The sequence below is a fragment of the Eschrichtius robustus genome, chromosome 3 (genome assembly GCF_028021215.1).
Source record: "Eschrichtius robustus isolate mEscRob2 chromosome 3, mEscRob2.pri, whole genome shotgun sequence".
Lineage (NCBI taxonomy): Eukaryota > Metazoa > Chordata > Mammalia > Artiodactyla > Eschrichtiidae > Eschrichtius > Eschrichtius robustus.
Window position 1 is genome coordinate 149,888,170 of NC_090826.1, and position 18,156 is coordinate 149,906,325.

Consider the following 18,156-nt stretch of genomic DNA (forward strand, 5'->3'; position numbering starts at 1 on the left):
GGACAGAGGGTGGGGTGAGAGGCGTTGAGCGGTTTTAAGCAGGGTTAAGTGTGTAATAATAAGGTTTTCATTTCAGAAAGATGACTCCATTAGAGAGTGGAGATGGAATGCATCACAGGAGACCAGAGGTGGGAGACCTGTTAGGAATCACCGCGGTGGCAAGATGATTGTGGCCTGCTGGGGGAGGGGTGGGGAAGAGGCAGCTGAGAAGGAGAGGTGTCCGGGGAAGTGGGAGGAGGCTGAGCCTAGGGACTTGCCAGTGGAGCCCACTGATTGGCAAGTGTCTAGCACACAGCCCAGCCCAGAGGAGGCGCTCGGCACATGTTTGCTGAGTGACTGTGAAAGGAACTTGACAGTTACCAAGAAACAGATGAGTGACCCAGGGGTATGTGATTCAGAGTGAGAGCTTCGGAGCCAAGGAGCAAGCCTTGTGGGGCTGAACTGACCAGCTGGCCCGGGAGGAGCAGACTGAACAGAGATGGATGGGAGGAGAGAAAGGAGGAGGCAGGTTTGCTGCTACTTTCACAATTTGTAGTTCAATAGATTGAAACTTTCAGCATTTTAAAGCAGTATGGAGTCCCGTGGGGGAAATGTCACCCCATTTGAGATTTTAAAAGGTGAAATGTCATCATTTAAAGGAATGTTTTTTTTCTTTTTTCTCTGATTTTTAAATTAATGCATTTTTACTATGGAGAACACATATGAAGTCTTAAAGAAGAAAATCAATCACCCTAAAGACTCAAAGACTTGGAGAAATACTACCAGCCTATTAACATTTTGGTGTTTTTGTCTTGCACGTGTTACATAGTTGAGACTTTGACATGTATGCAATTTGAAATTGTACATTTATTTAATTTTTTTATCATAAAAATATCCTTATCATTAAAATTCCCCATAAATATAATTTAGAAGGAATTTTATTAACACCTCCTTTATTGTTGGATATTTATGAGGCTCTAAATTTTCTTGATTAAATATAATGTTGAGGTGAAGATCTTCGTGCAAAGATATTAGTCGACATTGTGAAATATTTCCTAGAAGTTGAGAATTACTGTGTTAAAGAATGTGAACCAAGGTTCCTGAGACATTTTGCCAAATTGTGTTCCAGAATTGAACGCATTTCCAAGTTCACTTGCAGACTGTGAGTGTCTGACTCATTGAATTGCTCTAGCACCGAATAGTATTATTTTTAAATGATCAGACTGCCTATAATTACATTTTTTTGTTTAATGAGTATTTTTAATGCTAATGAGACTGAAGTATTTTTCCTATTTAGTATCCATTTAAAATTACTTTTTTATGTTAATTGTTCAGATTCTTTGCCCATATGTTCTATTTAATTCTTGTGATTTTCTTATTGATTTTTTTATAAACTCTTAATAAATTGTTTTGATTCTTCCCCCTCCCATTCTTTAGTATTTACACGGATAACTTTGTAGAAAGGATCCGCTAGTGATAGGCATTCATGTTTATTTTACCTTTTGGGGAGTTGGAAGTAATTAGCAGAAGGCTTCATGGTGTGTTTTGGAATGAGTGTGTGTAATACTATTACCTATCTTGGAGACTGGCTTATTTGAAAGGTTTCTTTCTATCTATTGGCCAGTCTGACCATTAAACCTGGGCATTTTGGAATTGCTATATATTTTGTATTGTGACTTAACTCATTCTCAGTATGCTGGATAATTTTCTTATATCAATGACAGTCATCATTCATGAACTCATTCAGCAAATATTTAGGTGGCCACTTTTGGGCTGGCCAATTAGCTCTTCCATTTTTTGAACAAGAAAGTTAAGAAGTATCAGCCCTGAGTGAAAGCAGTCTACCCTCTGGATAACACCCCCCAGCATTTGACTGATTCCACAATTCATGGTGTGGCTGGGGGCCCCGGTTTGGGAGCTGTGGATCAGAGAAGCCCAGGGAAAGGCAGCTTAGAGCAAGAGAAGCTGCCGGCTAAGTCCTCATTGATTACCTACTGCAGGCCTGTGGGTTTGAGCCAAAGAGATCCACATATAAGAAACCGACTCTGCCTTTGAGGAGGTGACAATCTGTTGTGAAGACAAATCTAATAGGAAACAGTCGTCTTTTGCCTATTTTACCAATAGATTGCCTTTTACTTATTCAGTACAAGAAGCTGCTTATATGTGAGGGATATTGATCCTAAATCACACACATATTGAAAACAATTTTGCCTATTAAAATTTTTTCTCTTTAATTAAAGACTTTTTAAATACCATATAGAAATAAAAACTGTTTGTCAGTCTTTTCCTTTATGGTTCTGACCTTTATATAATACTTAGAAAGCTCTTCTCCTTACCTAAATAATAAAAATATTCTTCCATTTTTCCTTCTGTTACTTTTATAGCACTATTTATTATCATCCAGCTCTTTCTTTCCAATTTGAAATGCTCTTTTTAAATATGCTAAGTTCTCACACATTCACAGGTTTGTGTCTCTCCTCTTTTTCCTTGTGTAACTTACTAGCTACGTGAGTTTGGTTAAAATGCTTTCCCACTTGGGTTGTCCATATTTAAATTGGGGATAATGTCACAGTAGCAATTCCACTTCACAGAGTTGTTGTGAAAGGTAAACCATGATGTGTCAGGGTTTGGCCCCATGGGAAGCACTCAGTAAATGATATTATTGTCTTCATTATTGCTTGTTTTAGGGTCATTGCCAATGGCTCCTAGTTACTATAGTAGGTAGTCCCTGTCATACGTTTTTTCTTCAAAAATTTCTTGGCTGTTCTTCTACCTTTAATTTTCTATTTGAATTGAATGTCAATTCATCAAGCTCTGAGAAAAACAAATGAAAAAAGGAACAATTGAGATTCTGATTGAAATTGCATTAAATTTATATATTAAAAAGGGAGGTTTGACATCTTGCAGAATTGATTCTTTTAATCTACAAACAGTGTAACTCTCTCCATTTATTGAGGTTTTGTTTTTTGCCTTTCAATCAAATTTAAATTACATGGAGGCTTAAGCATTGAATTTTCTAGCTTTTCCCTTGTTATGGTTGAGACTGGCCCTTTTCCTTCTGAACAGGTGCAGGCAGCTTTGGAGTTTCATTAAACACCTTAAGATACATTCTCTTTTAAAGTCATACGAACACCCCTGTGAGGTGAGATTGAACATTTTAACCTTATAGGTAAAGAATTTATAAGGAAGGAAGAAAGGAAAGTAATAGTTTTTTTTTTTTTTTAAAGAAATTCACGTTCTTTTATTTATTTATTTATTTATTTATGACTGTGTTGAGTCTTCGTTTCTGTGCGAGGGCTTTCTCCAGTTGCGGCAAGTGGGGACCACTCTTCATCGCGGTGCGCGGTCCTCTCACCATCGCGGCCTCTCTTGCTGCGGAGCACAGGCTCCAGACGCGCAGGCTCAGTAATTGTGGCTCACGGGCCCAGTTGCTCCGTGACATGTGGGATCTTCCCAGACCAGGGCTCGAACCCGTGTCCCCTGCTTGGCAGGCAGACTCTCAACCACTGCGCCACCAGGGAAGCCCAGTAATAGTTTTAAATATCTGTGTATCATCATACATTTTAACTTAGTCTAAAGTAGGTCTATTATTCCCATTTTACAAATAAGGAAACTGATTCTCAGAGAAGTTAAAGTAGTGTGGCCAAGACATAAAATACATGAAGAGATAGGGCTCAAGCGCACGTCTTGGGATTCTGAATCAGATGTTCTAATGGCCAGTGGTCACTACTTCCCCCCTCATGCTCTCTCATCCTCTCTACACTTGTCATTTGTCTCAATAAAGTTGACTCAAATCCTATTGGCCTGTTTCCTGGGGCTAACTGCCATTCTCTAGTCCAGTTTCTGGACCCATCTTAATGGCCCAGCACATGCAACCCTTCTCAAGAGCCAATCACAGTGGCTTGGTCAATTCTGTTGCTGTCAAACGTGGCCTGGATGCCTGGCTCTAGAGAGTACCTGGGAAGAGGTCCAGGGTAGGAGGCCAAAAATTCTCTCATACACCTGAGCCTTGCTGTTTTGTTATCTGACTGTTGTGGTTGAGAAACCCTATAGCCAGGTTAGGTTGTCAGGTTAATTACTACATAACCCAAGGGAGCTACATAAGGGATGACCATCGCAGAGTGACCAGAAGGAGGAGCCTGACCTGGAACTCCCCTTCTACTGGGCATCCTCATCCAGGACAGAGCTGCAGCCTTTGCCATCAGTAGGATGTGTTTCTCCTGGATTTGTGTATTGATCTGCCTTTAATAGAAAGTTTATCATTGACCCTTTGTTCTTTTTTGCAGAAACAGGGCATTAAGTACTTGCTTTTCTTGGTTTTTCCCAGAATTTTAACCTCTTCCTGATTTTGTGTGTGTGTGTGTGTGTGTGAATATTTGTGCATTCATTGTCTCTCTTGTATCCTGATGGAATGGATGCTGCTGTAGAATCTGGGCTGTAGGGGAGGTCCCCGGAGGCCAACTGCTCAGGCGTCTGCCCCCGGGCAGGTCTTCATTTGAATGGAGCCAAAGGGTTCCTGAATATCCCTGGGTGCATCCAGAGGTGTGTAAGGGAAACTGGGTGGGTGGCGCTCTGGGCCCTGAATGGTTCGTGTTTGCTTGAAGGAACTCTTTTGTGTACTGAGACTTTGAGTAATGTTTCATTAGTTAAAAACGCTTCGCTCTTAAAAAGCGAAAGGTTGAAATGACTGGTCTGTGCTATCTAAGAGGGACTCATAGTCTTTTCTTGGAAGAATTTCAGAAATGAAAATTTAAACCCATTCTTCATTCCTAGATTGTTTGGGTGTGACAGTTTGGGAGAGAGGCAGGTCTGAGTAACTGTGAAGACACTGGAAGTAGGATTTATTTATTTGAAACTCAGCAAGCATTCCTAGAGCTTGTTGAGTTTCACCGCTGCAGGCTGGTGCCTCCTGGGGTAGAGCATCGTAATGGCCTATGTGACGCCCCATGGGTAGCACTGCATTGGATGCCATTAGAATAAGGGTGCAGGACCATCAGACAGAGGAAGTAGATCAGTTCTCCTGCCCTTGGAGTGCATTATGAATTATTTACAGAAATAGTCTTCAACTGTTAAGCTTTGAGGGGGCCCAATACATAGCACTTTCTTTTCCTGCCTGCGGTCAGAAACAATTGGGAGAGATACAGGAATCAGGCAAATGGAGGTTAAAATACCACCTTTATGGCTAGTAAAGCAGATCCTAGAAAATGTAGTTTATATCTGTGGGCAGGTGAGTTTCTAAAAGTGAATCCTAGAATCAGACTTACCCACCCAACCCAGGTAACACCGGAGAACCACAGGCTTCTCCTCCTACCAGCCACCCCCCCGCCCTTTGACTTCTCCCCTAACATTTATAGAATGGGGAAGTAGAGCAGAATGCACACTAATCTCTAAGCAGAGGAGGAGAAGTGGCCAGGCTACACATGTCCAATTCTTGTCCCCCAAATTGCCAACCCAGGGAAAAGGCCTGGAGTGTTACACTGAAAGATGTGCCTCCACGAGGAAACACCAGCAGGAGAAAAGAGGTTCCTACCCTCAACAAGCCCAAGTGATCAACCGGCGAGGAACTCTTAAAGTAATACATACTGACTTTATGAATTTTTGGCACAAGAAACATATTTAGATATTGAAATGGAATGATCAGAGTAGCATGCATTTAGTCAGGGAACATTTCTGGAAGGAAGCAATGGGCACAGTGTGGTGAAGAGAGGCACATAGCTTTAAACAGATTGACCTGTTGAAATGGAGGAAAGTTCATGGGGAGCTTGAACTATGGTGAAATGAAAAAGACCTCCCAATATGACAAATACAGTAGCTCTTGTGATCTGGGAGATGTGGGTTAGTGTCATCACTCCTAGTAGTCATAAAGATTAGATGGCACAGTCCCAAGTGGAACAAGTTCATAGATATCTGGCCCAGCTGGTATAGCACAGGGGCTGGCCCATAGGCGGCAGCTCTGAAGGGGATGGTCCTGGGGATTGCAGCAAGACGAGGCTTCTGGTGTTAGACAACATGAGTGGGGGGCCTGTTTTCTGATTTATTACTAGTCTGGTAAATTTGGAGTGCTTTCTCGTTTACCCAGCTGAGAGAATATTGTTTAGTTTTCTTTAGAGCAAAAAGAAAAGATTTTTTTTTCCTCTTTTTGTCTTACCAGCTAGGATACAACTGAGAGCTGTGGGTTTGTGGGCTCGACTGGTGTGATGCTTTCTTTTGAGTTTTCTGTTGCTTAATTGAAAGTGGTTTAAAACCCACTGCAGGTTCTGAGGAGGATACTGGGAGGAATAGTAACACAGACCTTCCAAAAACAGTGGATAACTCAGAGACCATATTCTTTTTGATTTTGGAACACCATGTGTGATTTTTTTTTTTTTTTTGGCCCCGCCAGTCAGCTTGTGGGATCTTAGTTCCCCGACCAGGGATCAAACCCAGGGCCTCGGCAGTGAAAGTGCAGAGTCCTAACCACTGGACCACCAGGGAATTCCCCTGATTTTTGTAAGGTGGATTTTCCTTTCAAAACACATTTTTCTTAGGGTGACACTATAATGTATTTGTCTTCTAAGAGTACCCAGAAACCAGCAGCTAAAAAGGGAAGGGGAAGTGGATAGAGGTTTAAAGTTAACTGTGGATGAATATATAAATAATCAAGATTTAAGGAGAATGTATTCCTATCTGATCCATTTGCTGCCTGTTTGACTGTACATTGTGGGGTTATTCATACTTACATATGAATAAGTGGTATAGTCAGATATATAATCTTATAATTGTTAAGTAAAATTGGTTAATCCTAATGTTAATCAGAGATGTCTCTCTGTCCTTGTTGTATAGTATAGAGTTTGATGTGATTGCAGGCAGAGAGACCCAGGTGACCTTTTGGGGATCTATTTCCATCTCCAGTATTCAGTGAGTTGTTTGCTTGCTATCTCCTAAAATAAAATATGTAAAATGCTGAGCACAGCACCTGGTGCATAGGAAGCTTCTCTAATACTTAACAACATGGGGAAATATTTACTGTATTTTAATTTGAAAATGGTTATAAAATAGTATGTAAAGCATTATCCCGGTTATGCAAAATTCAACAAATAGTTATTAAGTTCTTATATGCCAGATGCTGTTTTAGGAACGGGGATACAAGAACAAGATGGGGTGAACATACCATTGCTTTGTGCCCCATTTAATTTTGTATCACAGAAGAGATTGATAGATCTTGCTGTGATGTCCTCAATAGATAGAAAATATCTGTTTCTTTTCCTTCTTTTTTTTTTTTTTTTTGTTTTTGGAAGCCAGAGACTGACTTTGTGCAGGTATTTCTCCACAGATAACTGAGTGAGTGACCTCTCTGAGAAGTCAGTCAGATGAGCCCTGCCCAACTTCTCCTTCTGTGGTTTAGGGCAGTGCTTTGGAAGAGCTCATTTATCCCCCAGTTTAGCTCAGGAGCAAGGATTGGAAGTTGAAACATTCATTGAGCTTCCTAAAGTACTAAGTAATCACAGCTGAAACCCACCTGGAAACTCCCTTTCTGGGGGAGCCTTTGCCAGGAGAATCATTGTGGTGATTCTTTTCCTTCCTCAGTGTGTCCTTATTTGCCATTGTATAGGACCTCTGGGATTTTTATTCTGGGGAGAGAGATTTAGAAACATAGTTTCTAGCCCATGGTCCATTGAGCCAAATTGATGGATTCCCAAGCTGAATTTTGGCACTGGGAGCTTTTAGCAATGGAAATTTGAGTTTCATGGTTGGCCGGCCATGGCTGGCAATACCCAAACTGGCCCCTACTGTTTACTTGTTCACTACATGGTCTAAGGTAAGTCTTAAGGTCTCTGTACCTTAGATCAGGAGGGATTTTCAACTCATTTTCTAATCATTTTACAAGGGTTAAGAAATCTGCACTTACAAAATTATTTGAACAGGAGAAAACTCCCCACTGAGTAGTTACTATGGAAGCTTTTATTCCAGCAAGAGGAAAAATTAATGGTGTAAAACCCAGTCCCTGAAGGAATGAAACGATTCTAAAAACGAACTAATATTTGTACCTATTCATTCCCAAGTCTTTACTTCCATAGCCCCTCAAATGAGAATGCAAATTACTGACCAACCTTTTGGTATTTCTTTCAGGGACACCTGTGTGGTTCTTTGTGAAAATTGCTCCAATTCGAAATGAACAGGATAAAGTGGTTTTATTTCTTTGCACTTTCAGTGACATAACAGCTTTCAAACAGCCGATTGAGGATGATTCATGTAAAGGTTTGTAATTCTGATTTGTACAAATAATTTTATGCCTTTTTTATTTTTTTGCCTATAGTGTGACTCTCGTTACAGAGAATTGGAGGTTGCCAAGGCAATCTCTGCAAGAGGATCAAGATTTAAACTTTAATTTGTGTTGGGTAAAGCATTGTATCATTCTGGAATGTATTTAGGGAAAAGAAAGTGAGAAAAAAAAAGCTTTGGTTAGGAAGGCATTTGAATCAATTTCATACCTTTGTAGATTAACCCTTTCCAAGCAGACAGACGAAGGTAACTGGGCACCTCTGATATTGTCAGAATCTTTGCAGGTTTTCACATGACAGATGTCAGTCACCCAAATGTGGCAATTCATGGTCACATTCATCTTATTTCTATATATACTTCTTTAGATTTGACTGAGTTCTAGCATTTTAAGAGTGTTAAAGTAGATTTTAGTACATCTCTGCCTCCATGGTTGGTTAAGTCTGTGACTGGTTAATTCATTGGAAACATGGCATTAATGAGGCCAGTAACATTCCCATATGGGTCATTTAATCAGCTCTGGGACCACAGATTTTAGCACTCACCTCAGCTATATCACATGCATGTATTGTTTAAATAACACTGGGGACCTAGGAGAGGAGATGGCTCGGGATTACTAGAACAACTATACTCCCGAAGAGGTCCAGCTCATCAGGAAATACAGAAGATGTCATTCCCAGAGGCTTGGGATTAGGAGGTATCACAGCAGTCTTTTCCATTCCCCTGAAGATAACCAGGAGGCCAGGAGCTCTTTCACGTTGCAGTGTTTCCTGGCTCTGCGGCTGATTTTCCGGCTCTACCAGAGAACGCTACTCCTTGCAGTTTTCTGAGACGCAGCAGAGAGATAAGAGTGGAGTTCATGAGAGAGTCAAACTGGGGCATGTTATCCTCGATGTGACAAAATTGTGATTGTTAAATGGCAAGAAATAAAAAACATTCTGTGGCTGCTCCCTTGGGGGCTGTGTCCTCTGAGGATATTTAAAATCCTACCACATTTGGATGCTAATATTTATAGAGTTCAGAGCACAATGCTGTGTATCAGTGCATCCTATTTTTTTTTTTTTAACTATCTATAGCTCAGTAAATCAATCACAGCCTGCCTTTGGGGTTCAAGACCAGAGCAGATGTAAATAAAGTCTCTTAACTTGTCTCACCCTCCAGCAGTCTCCTTTTCTCCTGCCGATTTGTGATTCCCTGATTTCTAGTTTCTGACTTGAAGATTTCTCAGTGCAGTAGCTCTTACAGCGATAGGCTCACTCATGATGAGTGTCATCTTGCTACCATCTAGAAAGGCCGTTTACTTTTTTAACTGAGTAAACTCATAAATAGCATTTTAAAGGTAATCTGATATTTTCACAATTATTTTTGCAAGTTTTCTCTGAAAAAGGTGAACTAGGGGATGTAGTTGAGTCAGAATATTTCCTTATCATCCCCACTGGAACATTTTCAGGTGACGTGAGGGATTGTTTAGTAGGATAGGCAGAGTCAACCGAGAACGCTCCCTGCATGCCACCTAGGTGTCTGCCTGGCATTCTCATGAAACCTGAAAGAAGAGATAAATCAGATTGATGCAGTGGGACTCACTGAGGTTTATTTTCCAGGAATAAAATGCTCTACTTCATTTTTCCTGCCTCGCTGATGTATTTCCCTTGCTGATAAGGGTTTTGGTGGGTGTGTGCGCGCGCGCGCACACACACACACACACACACACACACACACACACACACACACACACACACACACACACACACACACACACACACACACACACACACACACACACACACACACACACCCTATTCCCTGTTAGCCAAGGGAACCAGATATTAATTCTCTTTGTCAGTGAAATAAATTGGAGTAATACATGACTTGATTTCTAAAAATTAAAACACACATGCACACACACACACACACGTACATACTCTTTAGCCCTCAATATAGGAATGCTGATAGTGGATCATGCTTAATATTTCTTCCAGGACATGACTTTATAAGCCTGTTCACTCCAAATGCTGTGGCAGATACGTTTAGACCCTCCCACTTGTCGTGTCACTGTGCCCCTGACCCACTTCTATTTGGTGGTCTGTTTAGGACAAGGTCAAATTTTATATTAGTCTGTTGTTAATGGAAGAGCATGATAATTCTCCAGGCCTTTATCGTTGTAAGTCTATAAACTGCAGTTCTGGCTGTAAGGGTCCAATCTAGATGGAAAATACACTGCCATGTGGCTGGATTATTCTCCTGACTTGACATTTCTTCTTGGAAGTTGTTCTCACATTGTGAGATTCCAGCAGGTCTGGCGGGGCTTTCAGTACAGTGCCTCGATTAGCATAAAGAGCCTTAAGAGTCTTGCTGGCCCAGGCTTGTGTAGAATTCACTTTTGAGATGGAATGGAAGGGTGGATAATGGAAAACCCCAGAAAATCCCCAGATAATTGCTTTTTGGCATAGCAATACAAGATGTTTTCCCACCATTAGATTAGACTTTTTAAAGTCAACTGTGCCCAGATTGTCTTTAAAATGGCTTTGTTTTCTCTCATCATGTTGTGCCTAACTTTGGGGCTTGGGAGTCGGGTGAGTGCATCCTAATGGTGACTCAGGAAGCCAGTTGGTGCCTAACATGTTCCCATAAATGACGCACAAAGGGGAGAACACATGGGATCATTGGCGATAGACTATTTTAGCATCTGACACAAAGTAACTCCCCTTTGGCCCTGAGCGCATGTGATGGGCCCTGGGGATGCTCCCTGAACCCCCTCTTTTATTTAGTGTATCATTTCTTGTGACCCTTTTCGTGAATTATCCAGACCCCTGACTTCCTCATCTCCTCTTTCCTGTTCATCTTTTGGCTACTTCCCTTTCTCTCTGATAAAAAGTGCCCACAGGTGGCATGGAGCAAGGGATGAAGGCAAGCTAGGTTTGCTGTTCGGTAACGGCTCTGGGGTGTGTGCGTGCGTGTGTGTGTGTGTGTGTGTGTGTGTGTGTGTAAAGGCTGAATGAGAGAGTAGGTGGGAATTCTTGGTTGAAATGAGACTCAGTGAGGCTCCAGGGGTTTCATTTCTTCCTTATCTCTTGCTTTTCTGGTACTTTGGATAATTGGGAGTAGGTTGCAGGGGTGTTTTTCTCTGTCCCATCCGCCCTTCTAAGCCAGGAGCCTTGGGCAAGTGGGTAGAGAAGAATTAGAGTGTAGGGCTCAGAGTTTTCTCTCTACATTGTTCACCCAAGGATGAGTCACCCCTCTTCTTTTCTCTCTTACCTCACTGAATCATCTCACATTAAAGGAGCAGATTCATTTTCAAAGATCCACTAAAGTAAATTTAGTATTTACTTGTAAATACAGAGTTAAAATTGAGCCAAGAGTGGACAATAAACGGAATGTAAAACTCCAGAGGAGATTTTTAAAGGCCAAAGATTTAGAATATTCAGGGCTGAAGGCTCCGGCAAGCTGTTGTAACTGCCAACCCTTCTCCAGGCGTCTTCATGCGGGATATATGTGAGGTGCTCTTGGGGAAGAAAGAGTATAATGGGTACAGGCCACAGGCCCCCTCTCCACCACCAATATTAACATCTTCTCTCTCGGCCCTTAGGATGACTGAAAGGTGATGATTTAGTGACTTCTGCTTGAAGAAGCCATCCTAGGTTTTTGGTTATTTGTACATCAGTAGGGAAAAGATCTGGGGCGGAAGACTTGAGGATACCTAGTCATTGTCGACATTGACCTGGTGGTCTCCTGTGTCCATTGTTCTCTGCTGGATGTTGGGTTATGGTACCAGCTTCTCTAAGAGAATCTGTGACTCTTCAGATTAGGACAAGCCCGGCCTCATCGCCTCCTCACCAGGGCGAGGATACTTTAAGGAGTCCTATGCAACTTCTGTTCCAAGTGGCTCAGCATGGTTTCCCAGGGAGGGGCCTGTAGGTCTGTCTTTCCTAGTATCTCTGGACTTACCCTGGGAGGAACTGGAATTCCAGCTCATCCCAGAACCATCTCTTTTGGCCTAGGGAGGATACAGGGATGTGTGGGCTAAAGCAGCCTAGCGGGGGACTCACCCCAGTTGAAACCTGTAGCCAATGTGGGCTCAAGCAAGGGAGATAGTGGTTGTGCTTACTGAGAATGGAGAAAGGACCCAGTAAATCCTTTTTAGCTGCTTGCTAGATTGCAAACTGCATTCCCGTCCTTCTGTCCTTTTTTACCTTTCATGCTTCCTCTTCCCCTCCTGCTTGCCCCCTCTCATTTTTCCTGATCATGTGATGCTTTTGATCTTCCCATGGCACCCCCAGCCCTGCCTCTGCCTGCCTTGTGGTGACGTTTATGACAGAGCTGGAAGAACCCTGAGCTAGGGGTTTCTTCATTTGAGCTCAGTTCACTGTTAAACTCCCAAATGGGATATAATTGGAAGGATGGGTGCAGAAATACCTCCTAAAGCTTAACAGAGTTTGTAAAATGGGCTACTTATATTTTGGGGCTTTATGTCTACTGGAAACCCAGGTAGAAGTAGGACAATGAGAGAACACAATTTGTTCTTCATGCACATTTATTCAGCACACGCACTTACTGGGTGTCTTTGGGGTGTTTAGCCTTGTGCTAGGTGCTGACCTTAAGGAAATGTCTAAGAGCCCCTGCTCATTACAGTCTGTTTGGAAGATAGGCAGACAGGTGAGCAAATAAGAACAATAAAGCCTAATCAGTGATCTAATAGAAGTCTGCCTAAGGCAAATGGGGCTACACAGGTCGGAGCAGGCAATTCTGCTAGGGTAGGATGGTACCAGGGAAAGGCTTCCTTGAAGGCAGCTGCCTTATTTTCCTTGTGGAAAATGACCATGTGGCTTCCCTTAAGCAAGATCATCTTGAGCCGGATTCTCATTGGCTTATTCTCACCCAGTTGACCCTTTGGACAATAGGAAATTGATTTTTCCAGGAGTGTTTTTCCTGATGGCTCTGCTATGAGGGACATTGTTGGTCCAAATTGTACATTCATATTCCACCAAACCCATTTGCTTCTCTTCTGTGTTTTCTTAAAATTTTTATTAAAGTATAGTTGATTTATAATTTTGTGTTAGTTTCAGGTATACAGCATAGTAATTCAGATATATATATCAATATATATATATTCTTTTTCAGATTCTTTTCCATTATAGGTTCTTACAAGATATTGAATATAGTTCCCTGTGCTATGCAGTAGGTCCTTGTTGTTTATCTATTTTATATATAGTAGTATGTATCTGTTAATCCCATACTCCTAATTTATTCCTCTCCTCCTCTCCCCTTTGGTAACCATAAGTTTGTTTTCTATGTCTGAGTCTGTTTCTGTTTTGTAAATAAGTTCATCTGTATTATTTTTTTAGATTCCACATATAAGTGATATCATATACTTGTCTTTTTCAGTTTGACTGACTTTCTTCTGTGTTTTTAATCTCATTTCATGGCTGTCATTCCAGTCACCCAAACCAGGGACCCAGAGGCCACCTGGCTTGCCTCTTCTCTCCCTCTACAGCCATTGATTCTACCTCTGCAGCTGTTCTCAAGTCTCCCCTTGTCACCTGGCTCAGGCCATAGCACTGGTCCAGGCCCTCATGGTGTCTTGCCTGGGATTCTGACTGGTCTTCTATCTGTTAACCCCCCTCCTCCCTCTTTATAGTCCACTATCCACACTGCCATTTTGTCCTAAAATTCCCCTACTATATTTAAACTCTTTCATTGGATTCCCTTCGGGTTTCAGGTTGAAGTTCAAATTTCTTAACTTGCCATCTAGGTTGTTACCACCTAAGTTCTTCTTAGCCTGGCCCTTGACAACCTCTTTAGCATTACTTCAGGCCACTGCCTGCATCCTCCTCCCCTCTATGGGCCATGCCCCATTCATCTAGCTATTAAGAAGGTCTTACTCTTCACTGACATATTACCCTGTTTTAGGATTTTTCTGCCTTCATAGGTGCTGTTCCTTCTGTGTGGAATGTCTATCTTTTCCTTCCTGACTTCAACTAGCTCCTACTCATCTTTTAAAAGTTTGCTCTAGTGTCACCTCCTGTGGGAAGCCCTCCCTGACTGCCCAGCCTGGATTAGATATGCCTTCTCTGGACAGTCTTGGCCATAACGTCCTCTACTCACCTGTTACAGAATTTAGCTTACTATATCATACTTTTTTATTTACTTATCAGTCTTCCCTACTAGAGTACAAGCTCTTTGAGGCCAGAGTCTGTGCCATTTTTCATTTTAGTATCCCCAGGATTTAGCACTGTGATGGTATTTACATAGTAGTTATGTTTAGAATTAATATGTGAATGAATGATGTTCTTTCATCTGGCTCAGCATGAGTCCTGTTACAAAGTGTCTAGAGAGTCCAGAAAGGACAACATGGGGGTGGAGCTTGGGAAAGAACTTCCTTCCTTCCTTCAGAATAGGCAGAGTCTGCCCATCCTGGTAGATTTCACACTGCCTGTCCATTTCCCAATCCAACACCCACTCGCCTTCCTGTGCCCTTCACTCAGCCACCTGAGAGCCAACTCTTTTAAGAGCCACATTCTTGAAAATAGAATCAGGCCTAGAGTGAGGGGCTAGCCTGGGCCTGAGGAAGTGCCCTGAAGTCCAGGGATCTTTCTTTTCATTTTTTGTGCCATGTCATCTGATGGACCAGGGCCCTGAGCCCTGCCAAGCAGGGTCTGGGATATCTGCCCTGCCAGCTCCCTCTTATCATTGGTACCAGAGTGTAGGTTGTGGTGGTGGTGGATGCGTAGGATTGAATGGAGGGGGGGTGGTGTTTCAGAGCCCTTGCTGATGTTTGAGTGCACAACTGTTTTCTCACCAGTTGAAAAATATACTTTCTGCTCCTCTTGAAAAACTTTGCAGAATTCAATTCCAGCTTTGTTTTCAGCTGAAGGAGAACCTGACTCTGAAAGAGACTTTAAAAAATTCTAGTCCACAGTTCACACAAGCAAATTCCAGTGAACACTTTCATGAATGGCCCATTTGGGGAAGACGTCAAATACCCCTGGAGAGTCTGGGCTGTCCCCTCCTGTCAACGTCAGTGGGAGTCCCCGCAGCCCGACCACCGTGAGCCTCTTTTCAAGGTGACCCATATCTCTGCTTAATGGCATCGGGATGGATGAAAATGCCACTATCTTTTATTAGAGCCCAGAACTTCTGGAATGAGATAAAAAGGAACTTGATTTGCTATTCTTGTTATGTTGACAAAATTTATACAGATCTTGATTCTTAAAGGTTGTGCAGAAAAAGGGCCATCACTCTGCTTGACCTCATTGTCCTCTGGATTCTGAGTCCGTCTTATAAATGTGCTCCAGGGTAAAATTTGGTAAATGAGATTTCTGCTGCAAGGCGCTGGCTACTTCTAAACTCTAAAGGACAAAAATCAAATCGCCTCGTCTTGCTTTTAGCTGTCATATAAAAATAGTTGCAGGCTCTGTTTATTTGCTGTACCCCACATCCAGGTCTTTGGAGCTCCCTCGCCCCAAACTTGGTTTTGAGAACCCCTACAGACTTTCAGGGGTCTCATGAGGCAATTGCCATGGTCATCACCTTGATGCAGATGGCTTGTTGGACATTGAAATGGACGGTTGTCTTTGGGCACCTTTAAACGATTCCTCAAACATATTTAAATCTTAGTAAAGATCACTGGTACATCTTAGATTTTGGAGTATAGAGTGGTCTGGATTAGAAAAAGACCAGTGTTTTACTTTCCTTGTAAAAGGAACTAGTCCAGAGGGCCAAGGAGGCCTCAAGACAGTCTTTGTTTTAGCCCACTAAACTTAGCCACTTTGTTTTACCAGGAAAATGCATCCTGCATTTAAGGCATGTAGATAAGAGTATTTTAATTTCCACTTTACAGATGAGATCATTGAGGCCCAGATCATTTAAACAGTTTGTTGGTGACCTCAAGCAGGCCGGAGGCAGAGATGGGATTTGTATCCAGACTTCTTTACTCTAAGTTCAATACTCGGCTCTTTGCGTTTCTAGTTTTAAGGGGACCTACCTGCCATCAGCTGTCCTTCCCCCATCCTAGAGCAGACTAAAATCGACTAGTATTGTTTCCCCACCTGCCCACGGATTAAATTCATTTCTTATTCCCCTGGCTTTGGAGAAGGTAGTACCTGGAACGGCCATTTGACTAGCTTGTCTAGTCATTTAAAACCCGAACCAGCTTAGTCTCTGCTAGGATCAGACGACAGGGGGCTTGGGAACAGCCTGAGCCATAAAGTCAGGGAAACATCTTGATTGCCTGGTGTTATCTGGCAGAAAAGCCTTGGGCCAGAGTGGGGAGATCTGGGTTGTAGACTCTTAGCTGCCTAGGCACTCTGTGCCTCGATTTCCCTAGTTGTAAAGCAGTGCTAAGACCTGCTGTACCTGCTTCACCAAGCTATGATTAGGGTCAAGTGAAAGGACAAGGAAAAAGTGCATCACTGCACAGATTTGAGCATGTCTAGGTGCTTTTTTGATCAGCGAATCTTGATTGCGAGGATGGCCGAGTGACTTGTGGATGTGCAGGAGGACATGGAGGGTGGGCGTCTGCTTATGACAGGGTAACTCGTGGTATGAATGTCCGAGCACCTTCAGGACCTGGTTGAACCTGTCTCTCCTGTCTTCCACATGCTCCAGGCTGGGGGAAGTTTGCTCGGCTGACCAGAGCACTGACAAGCAGCAGGGGTGTCCTACAGCAGCTGGCTCCCAGCGTGCAAAAAGGCGAGAACGTCCACAAGCACTCCCGCCTGGCCGAGGTAAGGGCAAAGGTTTAGCTCAGCTTAACCCTCACTTCCATGGGGTCCCTGGGCTGAGAAAATGGTCCACAGTGAGTGTGATGGCTTGGAAGGGACCTTCAGGACCCCAGACTCTTGTCTTGGCTGGGCTACACACCACCATGTGTGACTTTGGGTAAGTGGTCTAACTCCTGTTAGTTGTGTACTCTCACATATGTAAAAGGAACTGCAAACAACTCCATTCAAAATTGGTTGAGATTACAGGTGTCAGCTGACTCCTTTGAAGGAGTAGGGAAGGAGCTAGAAGTGCTATATACATGAAGGGGGTTTTACTTATAAACCATAAACAATTTTGTTATTTGAGCAATACATACTATTATAGGAAAAGAAGATACAGGAAGCAAAGAGGAAGAAAATAAAAATCACCTAGAATCCCACTAACCAGATAATATTGTTATAATTTTTGTGGACATGCCTTAACTCTTTTTTGCTTTTAAGAAATATTCTATTCCTAAAGCCTAAGAAATACATTTTTTCGCATTAATGAAGTTGAGATGTATCTAGGAATCAATGTGTATATTTAAGGTGGGTTGTATTGCCTTTTCTTCATTTTATAAAGTTATGAACATCTTTCCAGGTTAATAAATATACTTAAAATTATTGTTGTTTCCATAACCTTTGTAGTAAGGAAAACTCATGGTGGTGGTATTCTCCCTTTTGCTGGCACAAGTGAGAGGCTGGGAATCCTGGACAAGATGTTTGATCAGGCTTAATGCACCCAAATTATTATTATCTGTCTTTGGTGGTCCTGCATCCAAATCACTGTTATCTCCCTTTGGTGGTGCCTGGCCTTTTTTTTTTTTTTTTTCCAACTAGACCAGGGTAGGACCAATTAAGAGCATTATACTTTCCATGTAGCAAATTTCCATCTTACCCAAAGATGACAGCGTTAGCTGTCTCTCTGCCTGGTGGTGGCCAGTCAGTTCCTGATCTGTGCTGAGATGACAGGGCACTTTCTGACCTGCCTCTTGACTTTCATATCCCTGAGGGAGAAACTCCCAGCATGGTGCAGCTGACAGTGGGTGCTCTGCATATGTGCACCGAATGCTGAATGGGTTGAGTACAGAAGATGTCCTTATAGCAGCCAAAAGCTTCTGCCAGCAGTGGGAATGGGGGCATTCATTTGTGTCGTGTTAGAGAAGGTGAGATACTTGGA

At 42.4% G+C, this 18,156-nt stretch overlaps 1 protein-coding gene across 2 annotated transcripts in view; it reads left to right on the forward strand.

The window, feature by feature from the left end:
* The window catches only part of KCNH1 (potassium voltage-gated channel subfamily H member 1), a 416,616-nt gene that overhangs the window by 38,700 nt on the left and 359,760 nt on the right, over positions 1 to 18,156 (forward strand). For both annotated transcript variants that reach the window (XM_068538430.1, XM_068538431.1), the window contains exons 4-5: positions 8,089 to 8,217; positions 16,843 to 16,961. In XM_068538430.1, coding sequence (XP_068394531.1) covers positions 8,089 to 8,217; positions 16,843 to 16,961 — 248 coding nt within the window. The remainder of the gene's footprint in view (positions 1 to 8,088; positions 8,218 to 16,842; positions 16,962 to 18,156) is intronic.